The sequence below is a fragment of the Colias croceus genome, chromosome 17 (assembly GCF_905220415.1).
Source record: "Colias croceus chromosome 17, ilColCroc2.1".
Taxonomy (NCBI): domain Eukaryota; kingdom Metazoa; phylum Arthropoda; class Insecta; order Lepidoptera; family Pieridae; genus Colias; species Colias croceus.
The window spans coordinates 3,789,373-3,811,532 of NC_059553.1; the positions used below are offsets into that span (position 1 = coordinate 3,789,373).

General features: G+C 31.6%; 1 protein-coding gene across 1 annotated transcript in view; it reads right to left on the reverse strand.

Moving 5' to 3' along the window:
• LOC123699014 (protein dead ringer) overlaps positions 1-21,762 on the reverse strand; it is a 111,113-nt gene extending 89,351 nt beyond the window's left edge. Inside the window, 1 exon segment of the mRNA XM_045645872.1 lies at positions 21,563-21,762. Coding sequence (XP_045501828.1) covers positions 21,563-21,610 — 48 coding nt within the window. The 5' untranslated portion in view covers positions 21,611-21,762.
• Between the last annotated feature and the right edge of the window lie 398 nt (positions 21,763-22,160).

Consider the following 22,160-nt stretch of genomic DNA (forward strand, 5'->3'; position numbering starts at 1 on the left):
CTTCATTTCATTATCGACATGTTAATAAAATAGACAAGTAAAAAATGCATTTATACTCATAAAATCGTAGTTAATAATTATTATGTTATGACAATAATTAACTAGTGAATATTTTCCACATATGATGTCAATCAAAATGTATGCATACCTACTAATGTAGGTAAAATTAATGCAATATTCAAATTAAATTTCAAATTAAAATAGGTGCCTACTTTTCTTGATTCAGAGTTTTGCAGTTTTTCTATTGTAAATATCTAGAAATTTTACAATTAAATCAAAACATTATAATATATCGCTTTTAATTTTTATTTTTCCTGATGAAAACAAAAAACTAAAGTTATGTAAATTATAACCAAAATGAATATTTCGGTACCATAGAGTTATTAACAAACAGAGGAGGTCGGGATCCCGAGGGTTCGGGACCACCGATGTCACATAGACGCGTACTGAAACTGACAGTCATTCTTGTTGTTTTCCACTGACAGCCTCGCTATATGAAAATATAGTCCTTTTTATAAGGATTATATTGGTCATAAGGAAATTAGCCTGAAATAATAAAAACATTATTTCACTACATTTTGGATTAGATACCTACATTAAATTTTTACATTTCAATTTGCATTATCAATCATTTCGGTTTATTTTTACGTAACTATTTAAAATGGTGGTGCAGAACAAAGGTAAGCCTTACGTTAATAATTAACCAACTTAGGTATCAACTACTTATAGGTAGATACATAGAATTTCTAAAATGAGGAAAACGCAATAAATTAGGGACAAAACCTATACTTTGATTGTTCAATCAAACTGACATTGATTTCATAAACAAACATATTATAAGTTCATACTGATGCGATGTGAGTACCGTTAGATGCTATTTATAGATAAAAGACGCTAAACTATATAGGTACCTAATATGTATTCATTTACTTAGTTTTCATTATTGGGTTTCCCAATATGTCGATAGGAATGTTCAATGACTGGTTGTGATACAGTTTTTATAGCTTTCCTTCATTTTTGTTCTGATTATAATATACAAAAAGAGGTATTCCTATAAATGTAAAAAAAAATAGTTAAACGAAAGTGACGAAATAATAATTAAATATTATAGGACATTATTACACAAATCGACCTAGTCCCACAGGAAGCTCAATTAAGGCTTGTGTTGTGGGTACTAGGCGACGATAAATATAATATTTAATAAATACATATATAGATAATAACACCCAGACCCAAGAACAAATGAGTTCATCACACAAATATTTGCCCTGACCGGGGATCGAACACGGGACCGTCGGCTCAGTAGGCAGTTACTTTACTACTGCGCCAACCGCGTCGTCAAACATAGCTAACTGTGAACAACAAGCCTAAAAATTTGAATAATATAGCTTCTGACTTAATCAATGTGTATGAACACAATGGGATATGACAAAATGTACAATTTGATATTTTTTTTTGTTTTTTATGGCGATAACCTCTCATTAATAAATATGAGCCTCAAAAATAAAACCCCGAGAATTAACTTTCTAACATGATACATCAAAAGGACTGTCCAATATTGTATCAATACCTAATTACCAACAATATAATACAGTTTCAGTCTAATTAAGTTTTCAAGAGCTGAAGTTCAACAACAATAGGTAAACAGCTACACAAACAGACAAAACCAGCATTTACACTTTCCGATCACGTAAAGACTCATGGCGGCAATTAGCATCGCCGATAAAGGCCTCCACTCAACATGCATGATATTATATTAAAATCACGTCTTCAGAACAATTAACCGAGGCATCGAATAAAAACTCTTTTGTCACATATAACCTACCTATTAGTCACATGATTAAGCGTATTTGTGTGCGTTCTAAGAAATCTCCGCGTTGAATAATAAAACGGATCGGTTTTCAGTGGACCAATCGCAACGTCCCGCGCAAACCAACAAAATGGCGGTTATTATAATTACGACAACAATTTACGATTCAAAACATTGTTAACGTGTCACCTTCAAGTATCATTTATATAACTTCATATTTTAATAGCAAAACATAATTATGGAGCTAATTTAACTTGAGTTATAAAAGTTACAAACAAATAACGTTTTTCTGTTTACAAAGATTTAGAATTACAATTCAAATCAGACTTAATTATCATCTTTGAACGACAATTTAACAACATTTAGTTTTAATATACAATAAACAGATTAATGATCTGTACTACATATAAAATCATAAAGATTTTTGTAATTCACGATTTATGTTAGAATAATTATAGGTACTAACATTAGCCAACAAAAAGTCGGACGAGCCACATCTAACAAGCGGCGATTGAGAAACCGAATTTGAATAACAATCAATAAATTAATGTACGGCCATAATTTATTCACGAGCAGAAGCCTGTGACACCGCGTCGCTACGAGCGCGGAATCTAAATTAAATTTTATAAGAGACCTTTTCAACGCTCCATTATGTACAGAAATGTAAGTTTTCTTGACGTATCATCATTATCGGTCACCACAATGCGAGTTTGAATAGTCGTTAAGTCGACTAATCTCTGTACACGTAAAAACTAACGTCGCCGAATGAGTTTCTCGTGTTGGAATAATTAGTGTGCAATTGAAAGCGTGCTTTATTTCTCGAGGCTGGACAAAACGGACACGGTTGGGCAACGGTACGACACTTTCACGAGTACAATTGATAATTACAAAGGATCGCCGATCCCGAAACGTCTCGTTTGCATATGAAATGGCGATTATTGACGTATCTTTGAGTATTGAACTCTATGGTTTCATGTTTAATCTGTGTAACTTGTAGATATTCTGTTCTTTTGAATTTCAATTTCGAATTTATACGCGATATCGTAGAACAAATTAGAATAATAATTGTTTGAAAGCATTACAATGACATTGCAGGTTTAGTTTTAATACTGCAATGCAGAGTAAACACACACTCTCGAATTATTTCTTGGGGCCATAGATATTAAATTGAGGAATTAGTCATAGGTAATTTGTTCATACACGCCTGTAGCGTTATGTTCCTTAGCAGTAGTTTACAGAAAATATACCTGAAATCGTTTCTCGGTTTGTGTTTAAAATTACGTTCAGTTACTACTAGGAAATTCATATTATGATCGCAATAACCAGCAATGGTTAATTATGATAGGTATAACATGAATTTGCCAGTCAGTTCAAATCACGGCGTAAACTGTCCGGTAATAAGAGATCATAATGCGCCCCCTGTACAGTTTACAACTACATTCTTGTAAATACGATTTTATAAACCTACAATGAATATTAAATAGAATTTGTTTCACATCTAAAAAAAAGTAAGATAATTATAAAAACGGCTCGTTAATGCCCGTAATCACATTTCGCCAAACGCGTTACGACACATATGTCGCATCCCTTCGCTGTTCTAAATTTAAATATTTAGGCGGGAGCTTGCCACGCTCCCTGTCGCGATAGAATCGAAAATAATTTATGGATCTTTGTTACTGTCCCCAAAGAAATGGAATCGACGAATATAGCACTTTTATCTGCGTCATGATTTGACAAGACCATGGTGGGTACGAAATTCGAATTGGTTGTTCATTTTAAATTTCGAAAGTTTTGAATTTTTCCATAGATAAGTACAAGAAAAAAAGGCGCTAATTCGTATGAAATATAAAAAATGAAAATGCTACAGATGATAAAAAGATAAACGTAATTTTAAGAATGTTACCAATATCAATTGTAGTAAAAATAGAATGAAAACGATCAACATAGGTATTAATATTTTAATGTCAAAAAAAGATTGATTCAAAATTGATTCAAAATATAAACATTTTGAAAGAATGACAAAGTAATTGTTAGATTTAATCATTTTAATAAGAGCTTTAATAATAATAAAATAAATATATTACCTGTTTTTACAAGGTACTTCAAACAATCTGCTTATTACATGCACAAAAAGAAAACATCGGTTAGCATCACATACAGGGGTGCACAAAATTAAATACACACGATATACCTATTTTCGTCAGATTAAAATTAGAAACTGCTAAAATTAATACACCATTCATTAAAATATCGCATTTCGTCATGTAAATCACTATAAGCGACAGCTGCTATATGAAATAAATAATTGCTGTAAAGTTTAAACGTTATGCTTTAAATTAAATAAAAATAAAATTAACACCTCCTAATGCTAAAACTTGTATGAAAATTTCGTTAAATCATTATACGTCAAGTCAATTAAACAAACATATACAGTGTGTCCCACTATTGGTATACTAAGCGCGAAGGGACTAGAAGTTTTGCATACCCTGATCACGTAAAAAATACATAAACAACAAAATTACGTGAAAAATTTTTTGTTAAATTTTTCCTGAAAATCCATGTTTTCTTCTGTAGCTACGCGCAGCCGGCATACCGCTACGTTAATATGAGCATTTTGTCTATGAAAACATAATCTTAAACGATAGCTCACGTGCTGGTGGCAAAGTTGGGCAGGTAGCTTGTTATGGGTGTACACATAGAGTTTTAAGAATTCATCTATTTGAAAAAAAAAATGCGTCTGGAATTTTATAAGTAGATATTTTTTACGTACTCGGCGTATGCAAAACTATAACCTCCTTTGAGCTTAGTATACCAACAGTGGGACACCCTGTATAGTGTATATATACATTTTATACAAGTTTATATTAGTAAATATTTGGAATCATCATCAATTTTTAGGATTAAATTATTGGCTATTTTATTTTTGAAAGACAAAAAAACATCTAGCTAAGTATCAATCAATAATACTTAATAAAAATATTATAAAGAGGAAAGGTTTGATTTTTTGTTTGTTTGTTTGTATGAATTGAATAGGCTCCGAAACTACTTGGCAGATTTGAAAAATTCTTTCACCATTCGAAAGCTACATTATCCACGAGTAACATAGGCTAGGTTTTATCCCTGAAATCCCACGGGAACGGGAACTATGCGGGTTTTTCTTTGAAAACGCGGGCGAAGCCGCGGGCGGATAGCTAGTACTTAATAAGTAGTGGGTTAGCCAAATTCTACTATTATTTAAACCATGTCTACAAGGAATGGAATTTATTTCCACAAAACTAGTTATAGAGTAAACGATTTCCTTTGAAAAGCTAATGATGAATGCACTCGTACAAAATCAAGCATCAGTCAATTTGCATGTTCTCACGAACGCCCGCGGCTAATTCCTTGCAAATTAATATTTTTATCGTCCAACTTCAATTCTCATTAATAATTTGAGTAACTAACCTTTATTTTAATATCTTAAGATTAATTTTATTTAATAAAAAGAGAGAGGTCTGTTAATTTTGTTTCGTTTCTTGTAAAAGGTTTCAGCCTGTAATTTCAAAAGCGGACTTGTAAAAGACTCAAGAATTATTCCGCCAAGTTTTCAGACTTATTAACAAAGTCAGTGAAATAAAATCCACTTTTTTTCTACGTGTTTCGTTTATTTACCTTCTATATAATATCATCACATTCCTTACATCGTAACAAGAATAATTGATAAGTACAATACAGCTACAGTCTGATTGCGGCGATCACTTCAATGGCGAAAAGCATCCAGCGTCAATCACGCCAGCGTGCGATATAATACGATTTCTCACGCTGATCGAGATGCTATCACGCTATCTGTGAGCGGAACAGTGGAGCTTTATGTGTATTTAATAATTGTTTTTATTTATATGCGAGAATATAATGATTTATATGTAAGATATTATTTAGAATAAACTTAAGTAAATTAAGAAGAGTAGGTAAGTTGTATGTTAGCTATAACCACAGAATACATAATAGTAGCTAAACGCTACAGAACGGACACTCTCCGCCTCCCGCCAAAATTAAACACTTACCTCACCCCGCACGATCAGACATAAAATGGTCCATATTTTTCTACAGGGACGATACGCAACGAAGATTGACAACATTAATCAAATTGACTTAAAGTAATTTTATTATTTTGGATTTGTGATTATCGTTTTTCGTAGAAAATGGTTAGATATTGTGCTGTTTACGGATGTATTTCATCAGAAAAACGCGAATTTTTTTTACGCTAGTCAAAAATGTGCCAACCATAAAGCGTTAACACACACAGCCTCTACAGTGTGACTGTCAAAACGATAATTTTGTATGGAGTGTCCGGGGTGTGCTATAACTCAACTCAGTAGCAAATAAAGTGAAGATAGTTACGCAAGGTTATATTATAAAATTATTTTTAATTAATAGCATAACTAATTTTGTTTTTATCAAAATATAAAACCATCGTTTTTTGTGAACCATCTTAATCATAAAACCAAATAGTTACTTAAACATTTAAATAGTAAAAATGTTTAGTGATAAATTGCTGCAGCAACTCCATATCTTTCCTTGTTCCTATGAAATCGCTACTGTTTAATATAGGATGATTTGATCGAATTACGATAATTATATATTTCTGAACTGACAACGGTAGAACAGATAACAAGCGGTCCCTAATAAAAAGTTAATGCCGTTTAGTAACACCAATATTATAATACTTAATAGAGTTTATAAATTATGAGAAATTTTTGTTCGAGGTTTTTTTTTTTATAAAGATTTTCAAGTAGGTATGAATAGGCTAAGATAATTTTTTTAAATTGTGCTAATATTTATGAATGACATATCTAAATATGTATACACGCTGTTGAAACAACATACTGCAACAATAAATTCAAAAAATTAAACTGTCTTGGTATCAAGACTATCAAGATTCATGCCTCACACTATACTCTATAAAATTCATACGAATCGTTCACTCATTTCGTTCACGGATCGTATCATACGAATTAACGGTTGATAAATGCCTATATTTTCTGGGACCTGCGGCTGCATAATTAGAGGATAGGCAGGTCGCACGATAACTAGTCTTAATACTAATAATATACTAATAATTACGAGTATCGCCATCTTAGCCGGTGACGGGAAAGTAGGCAATTAGAATCCGCTTATTCTGATCACGATATGCAGAACTCAGGAAATTGATATGTTATTTTTTTGCGTACACTTCCATGAAACAATCAGCGGCAATTATTTAGTATACAGGCTCCTTTAAACACTATGTAGCTTTCCTTGTTTGTAATGAAAAGTCATTTCCAGATGTAATAATGACAGATGATTCAAAAAATATTATTCTAATTCACAACGCGCTGGTAACTAGATTAAAAAAAAAATCAAAGTCGTGAGTAGTCAAGAATCTAGATCGTTGATCAACAGGTATCTACTCAATCCTAAATATACAATTAAATTTCCATTCTACAAATAGTTTTAACAAAGACATCAAAGGAATGATTTCATTAATCATTCGTTCTTTTTAACAAACATGGCGCCACATCACTGACGCCGCTCAACACTATTCAAACTAGTGAATATCTTTTATAATGCTTTTAATTTATAATTGTGATTCATGCTTCGGTGACTACCTATCTGTTCTGTTGTGACATTGTTAATAATAATGAAAGACAAAAATTAATCTTCTTCATTAATTAATGAATATTACTAGTGTAATACGATACATTCTAAATGTACTTATATAAACATCAATCATAAAATATACAATATTATTATATGCTACCTATAGATAATTGTATTTTACCCATCTACTGATATCACAATAATAGAATAAATAAAAAGAAATAAAAAGAATCTGATGCTAAATTAAACAATTGAATATTAACTTTCTTAAACACGTGACTATTAAAATATCATTTATGATTGAGTTTTTGGGAAGGAATAACGGTAAACAAGCAATAAGCATTATCAAACAAAGGATCCGCTACCTACCACAAATTCATAACTGTAGTGAAAATGAACCTTCAAGATACTTAGTACCTTTATTTATAAATACACGATTTCTTAAAACTCACAAACGAAATTATATAAAAATTTAAGTTACTTGATAGTTGATACCTATCAATTACGAATCATAAAGTTCACATTTATTAGTTTCAACAATATATTGATTTTCTTAACCAATGTTTAAATAAGCAAACATCCGTTGACATTAACGTCAATAAGATTTTACCTGCTAACACGACGAAGTACACATTATTACTAAGATCAAGACGTTTTATTTATCCTACATCCTACGGTTTAACCGACTTCCGAGAAATAAGGAACGTCACTTGTATTTGTTGTAGATATTCCATCAAAAATTCAATTGGGTAATACCTGATACGATTTTACACAAAAACCTTAAAGTAATTTGTACAATATTTGAACATATATCTTATTTTTATTTACTTATGATATGTAGCTAAAAATTTGTGAATTTGGTGATACATATATGCAATAAATCAACAACTCATGAATGATTGAACGATTAAACGAATGGCAATCATCCTTTTGTAATACACATGTATATGTCGTGGTCATATCGTAGATTTGATCATTTCATGATATGAGTGGCCATTTCACGAAATGGTCGCATATCGTGAAATGGCCAACATAGTTTGATCAGATCGTTAAATCGTCAACGTTTCACGATTTGGTCATCTACATTTGGCCAGATCGTATAAAATATAAAGAGTCCATAAAATATTAAAAAATTTCAGAATAACTATATTCTAAAAACTTGTTTAATGTCATTTAAGTTAGTGCCGCGGCAGCGGCCGGCGAATGCCAGAATCGAATCGTTTTTGCAATAGAAAACAATTAGGTTAGGTTAGGTTACACTTTGATAAACAACGCACGAGCCGAGCGAGCAAAGCGAGCGTGCCGCGGCAGCGGCCGGCGAGTGCCAGAAGCGGATCGCTTTTTAAAAAACAAACAATTATAATAATATAGTAGTAGTTTCTTAAATTATTTTATTTAAGTCGCATTTTTTCTTAAATACATATAAGATATCCACATTTTCCATAGTACTCGTACCTCTTCGTCGTAAATTCTTTGCTATGACTTTCTTCATAATATTGTTATTAAACGAATTATGAAGTTTTTAACTGCGAATAATTTAATTTTCACCAGCGGCCGCCATCTTATCACATAAACACAGAGCTTGCAGCGCCTCTACCAACGATTAATGTAACTATTTTACGATATGATCAAATAATTTTGGTCATTTCATGAAAAAACCGTGCGTTAATTGGCCATATCGTGAAACGATTTCTTATCATTGATCTGCCCAAACCACATCATGATGTGGCCAAACTAAATTGGCCATTTCACGATATGCGACCATTTCGTGAAATGGCCACTCATATCATGAAATGATCAAATCTACGATATGACCACGACATATACATACTAATGTAGTACACATGAAACATCGCAATACCCAGAAAATAGCACCAAGTCTCATCAAGAACACAGTACATCTTTAATTCAGCTGCCTTGGAAAAATACACCTGTCCTGACAGACAGTTCCATTTTTATTTCCTCAAGCGTTTTACTGCTCCCCAAACGACCACCCTTTCATGACCCCTGAGAGCTCTCCAGTATACCCTTCTGTACCTTATTTTATTACGTATATGAAAGGTAAGGTAGGTCACGCTAAACTGGACGTTAGTTTTACTGGTAGTAAATAATTAAGAGGTTAATTTGATGTGTTGTCTGTTTATGTGGTAGCTAGATTAAAGTACGGTATTTAATCTGTGGTTGAGCTGTTTTGGTAAACATACAGATGGAATTAAGCAAATAATACTAACACAAATATTGCTTCTCGAAATGATGCTATCGATTCAATGGATTATTTGTATGAAATTTGGTGTAAAAATTGCACATTTTTACAAGTGCAAAATCTCTAATCACATTAGGTATATACCTATATATAAAAAGAAGGATTAAACAAGCTATAAATTATTCATTAATTACATTTTATACTAAATATTTTCTACCATGGTTAAGCAAGAAATAATAACGATAAAAAATAAGCCCTATAATAAATCGATGGAGCTATCAGATATCAATACTAGTGCTTTGGATTGAGTTACCGACGTCTCAAGGCGGGAAACCTTACAAATGCAATAATTGCCATATCAAAAATTAAAAGAAAAACAGATTTATTAATATATTTATAAGAATAAAGTTTTTACTAAGACCAGGGTAAATCGAGGTAAGTTATGTATATTATAGATCGATTCAATTAAGAAAATCAAATGAAAAATACACTTGGGAAGCGTCCATAAATTTCAATTCTTTGATCCTCCCTCCCTCCCTCCCCCCATGGTGAGATGTCGTGAGATTTTACTTAATCCCCTCCCTCATCCCCCAATATCACGTGAGATATTTCAAAATATTGGTTTCTTATGTAAACGTATTGATTTATCATTGTAAAAAGAAAAAAAAATGCTTCATGCTTTTATTTACGACTAGTTAAAACTAGAAATTAATATTTTTAAAAATTAATATTCGATCCGATTTGTAATCAAAGCTCGCATAGAAGCCAAGTCTTACCAAGTGCAGTGTATTGGGTATCAAATTGCTTTAAATCAATAACTTATCGTGTCACACGTCTACTTAATATTCCTAGACGTTTAGGTACTTGAACAATCGATAAATTCGAAATGTTTGCTTCACTCGTTCCAATTTCTTTTATAGGAAACAAATTAATAAACATAAGTTTGGTTTAAAATTATGGTAAGCAATTGAGTCAAACTTTTCTGTTTGTTCCATGCATTTCTTGTTGAACAAAAGATCTTTTCCTTCTTTCATGTTTTTTTTTTTATATCTCGTCATCTTATTATAAATTATAACACCGAATTATAGATTACCACTTTGTACGCCGATCAAATGTCGCAAGAGACAGACACATCATCGAATAAAATGTTCACGAGATCCCTTCCAAAATTCCTCATAAAACCAAAAATACAGACGTTAGTTGGTATGCACAAAGAGAGCATTAAGCGCTTAGTGCGATGGGCGTGGTCGGATGATTGATACACTTGAGCTTAGTCACGATGTGCATAATTATAAATTGCACTCGCTTTCCATCATTCAAAAATATGTCAGTAAAAGCTAGGTGAGGGTAAAATAACCTATAATGTTAATACGATTAAACTGTGAAAATGTTTGATGGTTCTGGGCAAAAACTCTTTGATGGTTTAATTTGCCTTTGCAAATCGTAAAAAGACTGAAAATGTTCTGTATAGAATACCATAGAGGCATAGAGTATAGACACTTTAACAGGTCATTGGCAAATTCTCTCTGCTGATTGGCTATTAAAAAAGAGAAAAATAATACCAAATATATTATACCATAGATATTTCCTTCTCTGTGACCTTTGCTTACCAATTGCATCCTCAATCAATCAGTCGTATACATATACATATTACTGGTAAGTTAGTAGTGTTTTTGGTACATTGCAATTAGTAAAAACGCAATTTAACTAAGTAGGTAAATACCCAACACTGGGTTAAAAGCTTTAACCTTGACCCGTAGAACAATCACAACAATCGTAAGATTTGTCTTTCTTAAATTTTCCTGTTCGATGATCTCTAGAAATAAACATCTCAATTTCAATATTGACTCAAGGACAATTTGCTTAATTGGCGCCTCGATTACATTTCTGTATTCCCAAGCACATAGTACAATAGTGGAATTATTTTATCTTGTTCGATTGGCGCCAATAAATTAAAAATATAAATATTTGGCATGGTTTAATCACGAACTGGGATTGATGCCCAAGAAAGGATTGACGTGACCATTGCTGCATGTGTATGGAACATTTTCATGGAATCTATTCTTTTTTCCAACAAAACAAGAAATGTAGGTACCTACACTTAAAACAAGGAATGTATGTATTGTACCTAGGACCTAGGTAGTAAGTGTAGGTAGTAGTCCTGAAATGACAATTCCTAAGGTTCGCATATTATGGCAAGTTTAAAAAACATTTTATTGAAATGTATCGAACGAATGAACACAGTATAAACATAGTTATGTTTATGTATGAAGATTAAATTCCTTAAATGTGCGGGCGGAAGGCGATAACATTAGAAATAATGATAAAACATTAACGACTTCAATCATTGAAATCTAATGTATTGAATATTCCAACGATTCTTTTTTGTTAATATCCTAATGAGTATTTTTGCACCAAACGGATAATAATATGTATTTAAAAACAAAATAAATCATTTAGATTAACCATAATATGATTGTAATAACATTAATTTACTCTTTTATAAATTGTATGTACCTACCTACAGGTTAAAAGTCTTAATACATTTAAACATAATATTATTATCGCCTGAATAATTATTAAAACACAAAATAATTATACGAATTTATTATTCCAAATGATTAATAGGCAGAAATAAATTCTAAACGTTTTAATCAGAAAAAATATAATAATGTTGAAGGAAAACCGACACAGTAAGTCGATCTGTCTGCGTCACACAAATCAATGTAAGGAAGGGCTGCTTAACCTTATCATGAGTTATATGAGTTATTTTTAACTTTTAATTAATATTCTTATGTTGAAACGTTTAAAATATGCAAGTCATTATTTTTGAGCTGTGGTAATTTAGTGGTGTTAATGACAAATTTCAAATATCGAAATTAGAATTCTATTTAATTTCTACTGTAAGTTTAGACTATATTGATGCGGACTGTGTATAGACACCTTCTTATCGCGCCCCCCCCCCCCCCCCACCGTCTTTTTATTGTTTACGTCACAATATAACCTTCGCCTTCCACCTGACGAAATCGAATCTACTTAAACACTAATATTAAAAAATCTTTACCAATACATAACATGATCCGGAACTTTAGATATCCTCACATTTACCTACCTCAAAATTACTGTTGAAAATCCTTACCTCCAACATAAATTTATCTTCAGATTCTTCTATTCACACAATGTACAAAAACTCTACATTACACAGAACAATAGTCACATAATTACATTTCAATTCAACCTATTACAAACAGTTGACCACCCCTGATCCAAGACAGTCGCAGTGAGCCTTTTAATTAAGGTAAGACGTGCAACGATTCCAATATCGGAACGCGATTATAATGTTCATATGTCTTCGCGAAGTCCCACATATGCTGCCTGATACTGCTATTGGTTTACATAACTGTTGTGTATGCTTATTGATATTATATAGATTTATAATCGATGGCACAGATAAAGCAAATATAAAGAGTTTTAGTTTGCAGTTAGGTATACCTACCTACTTATGCTTTGGTTATGGTTGTTTTTTTCATAGTGTTGTTGAAATGTATCGATGGTTTAACGCAAAGCTTTTAAAAGAAAACTTTTAATTCTATTTTTGAAAAGACTCAGAACAATCTGAAGTCATGGTGTTTAATTTAGTTCTCATATGAATATGTTTCTTAAGCTGTAGGTAGCGAATGAGCTATTTCGTTTTGTAGCTATGGTAATAACTAATAAGATTACAAAAAACTAAAACAATAAATCAACTAAGCTAGCTTAACAAAAATATCCACTTGTTGTGTGGATGATCCTAATTAATTTATAATGTTACTTACCTATAGCCTATAGGTAGGTATTTAGTATTTACAGAAAAATTTATAGGTAATTATTAATGGTGTTGAACAGAGAAGTTCCTTAATGGTCAGTTAATAATATTAGCATTGATTGTAATTCGTAACCAAATAACCAATAATAGGTACTTTTTCCTTTTTATTCGAAGGTTTCAGCCCTAATGCAATAATTATATAAGATATTTTATTCAAACCTTTTGTTCGCGTTAATTTCCTTGACAAAATGAAATTATGAATCATCTTTGTCTATTACAGTTTTCATATTATGTAGTCATCGATTATCGGAATCAAGATATAAAATGTTTTATTAATTAACACCTGTGTAATGAAATGACGAATATTTAGATTTATCATAAATACAACATTATTGCAAACTATAACTGTATATATTGATGATGGTCATTGCACAAATTTTATTTCAATTACTTCATTTTATTTTGTAAAAATTTATAATTTTTAAGTTCTATACCTACCTAGATTATTATTTTCAGTATTAAAAATACATATTTGAAATAGGTAACAAAATTAGAAAATGCAGAAAACGATCCTATGCAATAAAGATTAAGTAGAATATTCCAACGTCTATTTTTTACACAACGTTTATCATATTAAAAGGTAGCGGGTAGCATTTATAAGAAGTAGAAGTTGGCAACCCTGTTATTAAACAACACAGAAAAAAAAACTTACATTTGATGACGTCATACCAATACATTTTTGTACCGACTAACACTGAAACTATTAAAATACCACAGCCTATACCGCCCTATCATTTATACAAATGCGATTATAAACATGCAGATTGAATGCTGTCGGTGATATAATGACAAGGGGGAAGCTTCGGGATACCATAGACTACAGAGTACAATAGTTTGATGCCTAGGCCTTATGCCTAGGTACATGCCAGCATAAAAGGATTACCTTTTCATTATGCCTAACTCAAAGAATATTCATGCATTTTGAAAGATATATTACGAAATTAATAATAATCCACATTCGAATTGATAAACTATACCTATCTATTTATAATGTAAAGGTATATGCAGAATGCAGATATGTTTATTCTTATCTAGGTAGGTAAGTTGTTTATAATAAATCTGGTCTAAATTATTTTGTTTTCAAATTCGCAATAGTAGATATTAATGACGCAATTCCACAATTTCATAAAAACCTAAACTGAAACCCGTAGCAATTATTTCCAAGCAAAAATAACGTTCGATTAACTATATTTTTATATCAGCAATTAAATACGCCAATTGTTGAAAACGGACTCTATCTATATTGTATTTAGATCGATTTTTCATTAGAAATTTAATTGAAATAGATGTTTTTATATTAATACGTAGTTTTGCGAGCGGGTACCCGCATGACGTAGGTAATTTATTCTGTACCTTCCCTATTGGCTAATATAACATTCCTATTAATAATGTTGATTAAAATTGCTACTTATGTCGGTTAACGGTTTTATTGTTAACGTATAAATTCATTACGAAATGTTGTATTAATTTAAAAGCAATATTATGTAGAAACTTAGCTAAATCAATAAAGTTTTACGTTTCAATGTGGGTATCAAATTATTGCATTTCATTACTGTTAAGTTACAGTTACTTTTATCGTTAATTTGATTAGGACTTACATTAATAGTTTATTACTATAAAATTCGCAATTTTCTTGATTAATATTCTAAATTCAAATTCAATATCTAATCTCTTTTAAATCTTAACTTTTAGTAGGTATTTAACTATTTACTATTTATACATGATGGACCAAGACAAATATTAAATAGGTACTAATCCTCAAATAGATAATAAGGTAGAAATATTAACAATTTCCTCTTCATACTGAACTTAAAAAACTACAAATCAAACGTTAAAAAGTAACAGATATCTAATATGACTGACTTCACTTAAAGTGTTCTTATCCTTTTTAAAACTTTTGATACCCACTATCATTGCCTGTTTGAAATTAACAATAGGTACATAGGTAGATATATCAAATTTCCCTAACAAATTGGCAAATGAGCCCAATGTGTTATTGACAACTCTAGTCTCTAATTCGTTACTAAATTACCGAATTCCACAGCGAAAACCACAGAACATATAAAGAGAGGTTTATATGTTCTGTGGCGAAAAGTGAAAACCATACAATACCCTCAATTTGCAAAGTCGGTTTAAAATACTTTTATAAATATTGTGTGAAATAACAAACATACATTATTACAAATCGGAGCAATGAAACCTTATCGTTAGAATCCAATAAATAATAATCTACTGCAGAAGACGGAAATTATTGGATTAAAACGTATGGTTATGATGTAATTTAATATTATTATGTTTTTATACGAAAACGAACGGTTATTACTTATATTTATTTTTATATTTTCAGTCAGAGAAATTTTTAATACCTAGGTACTTAGAATAAAAATGTGTTCTTGTAATTGTCAATGTAGCTCATTGGAAAATACAGGGATTTATAAAATTGGTTAGAAGAATTATTTATAATATTAAATAATACACAAAAAACTTACAAGTTATACAAACAAGAAGTGAAATTTTATAAAGTAAGTAGGGTCATTGCGCCTGTTCGCGTCCACCTGCCTATTCGCGTCCATTTTGCGGATATCTTTTAGAAAATTCGCGAAAATAAGTATACTTTCTGTAAAATTGTAATAAGAAAAATTTCCGATAATACCTCAATGTATAAGAGACATGCACTCATATTCAAAATATGCCTGTGCACCGCCTATCCTATTTTAAAAAAATATTTAATTTTGGCTATTAAACGAGAGAGCTAAAACGCGCGGGATTTTGAGAAAAAAATAGTGCGCAGCGTCGCGTTTGACGGTAAATATCTTATTGTTAAATGTGAATTTTTGAATATGTAACTGTTTCTTTACTTTGCTAACAAAACATGGAATAGTATGGATTATGAATCAGCTTATTTCTTTTACAATTAATAGCTAAAATAAGGTGGACGCGAATTACTACACCGAATTTGCACAACTTCCATTTTGCGTCCACGGTGGGCGCAAACTATACCTATAGTGCATAACAATAGAACATATTGCGTCCACATTGTTTTTCATTACGTAGCAATGAATTGTTTGTTAAAATATGTAATTTAAAATAGATTGTAAATTTTTGACTGAGACCACAAGTTGATAATTTAAATTTTCATTCAAATTAGCAAATTTTTATGCTATTTTTTTTCATTTTAAAATGGGTATTCTAAGAATGAGACTAGTATCTTTGAGAATGAGAGTCAATAGGTAAGTCTGTGGTTAAGAAAATAATATAAACAAAAAGAAATTTAATTCATTAGGAACTATTAAATAACGTTTATAATATAACGTTGTTTTTTGTTAATTTTTAGTTCTATTAATGATGAGAAGATAAATATAAATATGTTTTTCCAGTTTCCTTACAGTGAATTATATTAATAATAATGTTGATTTTAGGGTTCCGAACCTCAAAAGGAAAAACCGGAATCCTTGTAGGATCACTTTTATATCCGTCCGACTATATGTCCGTCTGCCGGTCTGTCTTTCTGTCAAGTCCCTTTTTCTCAGTAACGCGTTCAGGTATAAAGCTGAAATTTATACTGAATACTCAAGTCTACGGTCCCTTGAAGCAGTGAAAAAATCAAACTTATAAGCCAAAGAATTCAAAATATACAGCCGTTTATGCTTCAAATTTTCGCAAATTTCGACATTCGCTAGGGAATCAAAACCTACAGGGTTATTTACGTGAACACAGACACTTAAAGTTTGGTACGAAGCAACGTTTTATAGCACAAATAAGGGAAATATTGAAAAAAATAATCATTAACAGTTAAAACATATGAAAAAAAAAGCAGGTTAATACGGAACCCTCGGTGTGCGAGTCCCACTCGCATTTGGCCGGTTTTTATTAAATAACTATATTCGTAAATAAATAATTTATTAAAATCTAATTTTTATTTGCATTTATCTGATAAAATATCACCCAATACACTCTAAATTCCTTTTCTAAGCTGGTGGACGCGAACTGGTCCACGGGTGGACGCAAACTGGAATTTTTGGACGCGAACTGGGTAAAACGCCTAATTCTGCTATTTGTCTAGATAAATAAAAACCACATGATATTTCCAACACAATTGAAAGTAAATCTTATAATAGACTATGTAATGAACACGTTACATAAATTTTGGGTTAAAATTTATTCTGGAACATTTTTATTTTCTACTTCAAACTTTCCAACTGCACTAAGTGGACGCGAACTGGCGCAATTACCCTATATGTACATATTTATCAAACATCAATTGACTTCCTGGTACATTCTCGCAAAAATGGATAAACAGTAAATATTAAATTACTTTTAATTAAATGCAATCAAAACAAAACCTTAAGGTTGCTTTAAAAAAACTGACTGAGGATAATCATTAAAACAATCTTGTGATTATTGACAAACAATAAGTTCTGAAAGGTCGTCAGCCTATCACACCGTATCATAATTTCATAAAATACTTTGAATAAAATTATCTCAACACTATTCCTTCAAAATTAAAACGTTTTCAAAATTAAGACGTTATTTACGTTATTTCTGTGATATACATATAAACACCAGTTTTAATTGCTACCAGTAATGCAATTTGATAAATGGTGAGAAAACAAATTTAATTACATTTTGTTCCACGTTCTTGTAATAATGTATGTTTGTTATTTCACGTCTTGAAATACCTCACTGACTTACGTTACGGTGTAATATACGTCCAAGTCGAACCCACACCTTCCTTTATAAATATTGGATTATTTACGACAGAAATATTGAATATAAATGAGAGATAAAGGATCGTATTCCGATTCCTGTGTAAAGGTGAAGGAGGTTATATCTGACGAGTCAGCCGTTTTATTTGTATGCAAATACATACAAAATGACAAAGGCAATCTTGAATGAGGAACACTTTCAATAGATATCAAATTGTGGATGGCTTATGGCCGTATTACCTATTTTTAGCTCAGTACAATTTTATTGTGTTATGACGTAGATTAAAGATTTGTAAGTATGTACTTAAGTAGTAAGTACCTAAATATCAAAATAATTGTAACAATGAACGCAGTCTTATTTACATCTATATATCTAAATTCTAAAGTGGAGAAATCAATGAATTTCTAGTAAAAATCATTAAAACATGATGTTTTTTAGTTAGCCTAATACCTATTGCATAACATCATAAACGTTAACATATTTACAACAAAAATTGATAAATAATATTCATTAAAAAAAACGTTCATGAATCATCCAATAAATCCACGTCTTTGTTATACCTATTGCATGTCTATGGTTTTTAGTTTTTACCCATACTTCACAGATAATATAAAGGTATCACTATCAAGTTTTTCTAATGGTTTGTCACGGGGCACGCGCCCAGGTAGCGAGATTAGAATTACCCACCTGCCGAATTCTTTGACACCCATACACATTACACCCTTTTTAACGTTACGCGTTAACGTGTGTGGCTCTTTTTTATACGTGCGTCATTTAAGTGATTCGTTCTTTATTTAAATTAAACTTTTTTTTATTTCTCTGTGGTCCTTTTATTACTTTTTAAATGTAGGCCATGTAAGTGGTTCGGTCTTTTTTCACAATTATTGTGTTCTATTAACTGTTTTATGTGTTCTTGCTTTTAAATTAGGCTGTAACATATTTACGTGACACAAACGTAACTGACCAGATACTCAGCGATTCAAGGAAAACCTAAATTAATTCATATCACACGTCGTCTAGTGTTGTCAGCACGAAAAAATAAATCCACCGAGATCGCCAATTATTTCAATTAATGAAACGTCGCGGTGTCGACAGGAAAAGGAAACGAGATTTCAAATCGGGGCTAAGTTTAGTCGATTGTGCACTGAGTGACAGCTAGGTTTGATTAATTAATTTGTGGCCCTCTATCCGTTGAGTGGGGATAATAAATCGTGCGTGAGCTTTGGCCTCCCGGGAGATGTCGCCAGCGTTAGACACATCGCTGAATAAATGATTAACTCAAACGCAAACATTATACGTCTAGACCAAAATAGACGGCTAACGATGTCTATACAGGTAGGTTATAATGAAGCCGTCAGATTCAGTTCCGTTAGATCATTAAAATCCAAAGTTATTCTAAGAATACATCATTTTATGCATCTCTTTGTACAATGTACCGGCTAGTCGCACGTGGTTCCTATAGATTGGCAAACGGCAAACATATTTTTAAGATGTCAATTTCATTTTCATATGCCCGTCTTACATACCATAAATTGAATGTACCTAGTGGCTAACTTACACATGTTCAACATATTATTTCATAAAATGCTGTAGATACAATAAGTTAAAAAAATCTTAAAACAAAATACTGTCTATTAAAGCGTAGAAATCGAAAATGTCACCGTTAAATAAACAATAAGCAAATTCTAAGCCGTCACAGATGTTGGACGGGTCGTCCTTCCATCCCGTATTATAAAATCCGGGACAAAATTTTTGTTATTAATAATCATATCGGCGCGGCGCCATTTCCTAAAAGCCGCCGCCAAAGCTGGCAACAACGCACATGTGCACTGCAAACCACCCGACGCCATTTTACAAATTACAAATGCAGTATTTTTTTCCCTTTCTTAGATTTAAATATCAAATTTAATTAATAGATATTTACAAAGTAATTAATAAGTGACATAAAATAATTATATTTTAACGTTTTCCTTGCAAAAACTATGCAACTTTAAATATTTGTGTAAGTACTGAATTTTATGTGTTTTGTGCATAATGATTCTCGCTGAAGTTATTCCTCCCATTCCAAAACTTGTTGTAACTTGTAAGTATTAAAAATATTTTATTCATATTTTGCAAAAGCTCAAACGATTATGTTTACTTTAATAATAAGCTTTACGGTTAATATCCAGGTAGCTGAAACTGGCTAAACATTTGTTAAACAGGGATCTTATAAAACAAAGCAATTGATTTTTTGCAATGAAAAACACCACGAGATAGAACATGAAGCAAACATGATGCTTAAATCGTGGACTCTACAGATTTCTACATGCAAAATGTACAATCTTCAGGTAGTGATTATTTGTGTATTAGGTAGGCAGGTACCTTTTGTTTAATATTGAAATACAATGGTCAATGATAGAACTTCCTTGCATTTATTACAAAGAGAGAATTAATTTGTTGAAGTAATGATTTAATATTTTTAGAAATTCGGTTTGTTACGATAAGTAAATAATAAGGGTAGGTCCCTTATTAATTACATAACCTGACATTTACATAGCTTATGGACCAAGCAATAGATAGGTAGGTAAGTGCCCAGTTAATTTATTTTATGTACCTACACTAGATAGTAGATACCTACCTACACCCAATACCTAATGCATGTAAGTTAAATGTATGGATGAATTAGGTATACCTAGGTAGGTAGGTAATATAGGTACCTAGGTGCCTAAGTTGATTTAGGTAAATAAAAAAAATAGGTACCTACCTATCCTTTAATTAAAAATTATTAAATCTCTTTGAAATCAGTTCGTAAAACGTAAACTGTGTATTTATTTAGTGACTAGGTATGTTCAATTTCTTATATGAATCTGAATGGAAATTCCAACTTCCTCAGCATACCTACCTATAATTTATCAAAAGAAAATTAAAAAAAACTAAAAGCCACAGATTTAATGATTACTTTATCTTGACTTATGACTGTAGAACATCTATTATTACCTATTACTTGAATACAAACTACCTTCCTAATTTATGAATCATGTTTAGAAACACATGCCAAAGAAAAGCACTAACTGATAAGCCGCTTATTTATTAACAATTGAAATTATAACTTAATCTAGATACCTACAGTTATTAACAAAAATGCTCAACTAGGTATGGTAAGAAACAATCATTTCTAAGTAACAAACAATTTTGCAAACAATCAATGCATGCACACATTAGACATAAAATGACTTAATAAAAGTTGTAGCTTCTCAATTAAACAGGTTTAGAAGATTAATTTCTAAGTTCAAATAATATGCAAAACCAATGCATGTACAACTGGAACTACCTACAGTACATTTAACATGTAAACTGCAAGTAAATCGAAACTTACCACGGGGCTGTCGTCACCAAGATCTGAATCGCGGTCGGCGTCGGCCATGGCATACGCCGGCACCGGTTCACGGTTCTTCACCCGAATTTTGGCGGTTTAAGGGGCACGGATTGACAACACGCCACAACGGCACGTGGATGCACTCACGGGCGGCACATGCACGCAGTACGGAACGGCACGGGCACACGAGCGGCTCGGGCGCTAACACAAGCTGGTGTGATGCGAGCTGCTACAAAGCCCCCTCTCGCTCGAAGCCCCGCCCCGAGGCGTTACGTCACAGCGAATCGGCCCGCGTTCTATCAAATTGATATTTCTGCTATACGCTCCGCCTCTGACGATTATATTGTTTTTATTCGAACTATAAAATAATCGAGCTTCGATCTGCGTTTAGATTCCTGTTCGATGTGGAGTGGTATTGTTTAATTGGTGTTATTATTGTGTTGGGTTGTAATTATGGGTAAAATTACAATATTAATAAATTCAAAATGCATGTTAAGGTGAGTAGGTTCTTCGTTAGGTACCTATAAGATATTCGCGTTTGTATTACCTATTTAATATATTTTTTTTTAATCTAGGTAGTTTATAAAAGATAAATAGA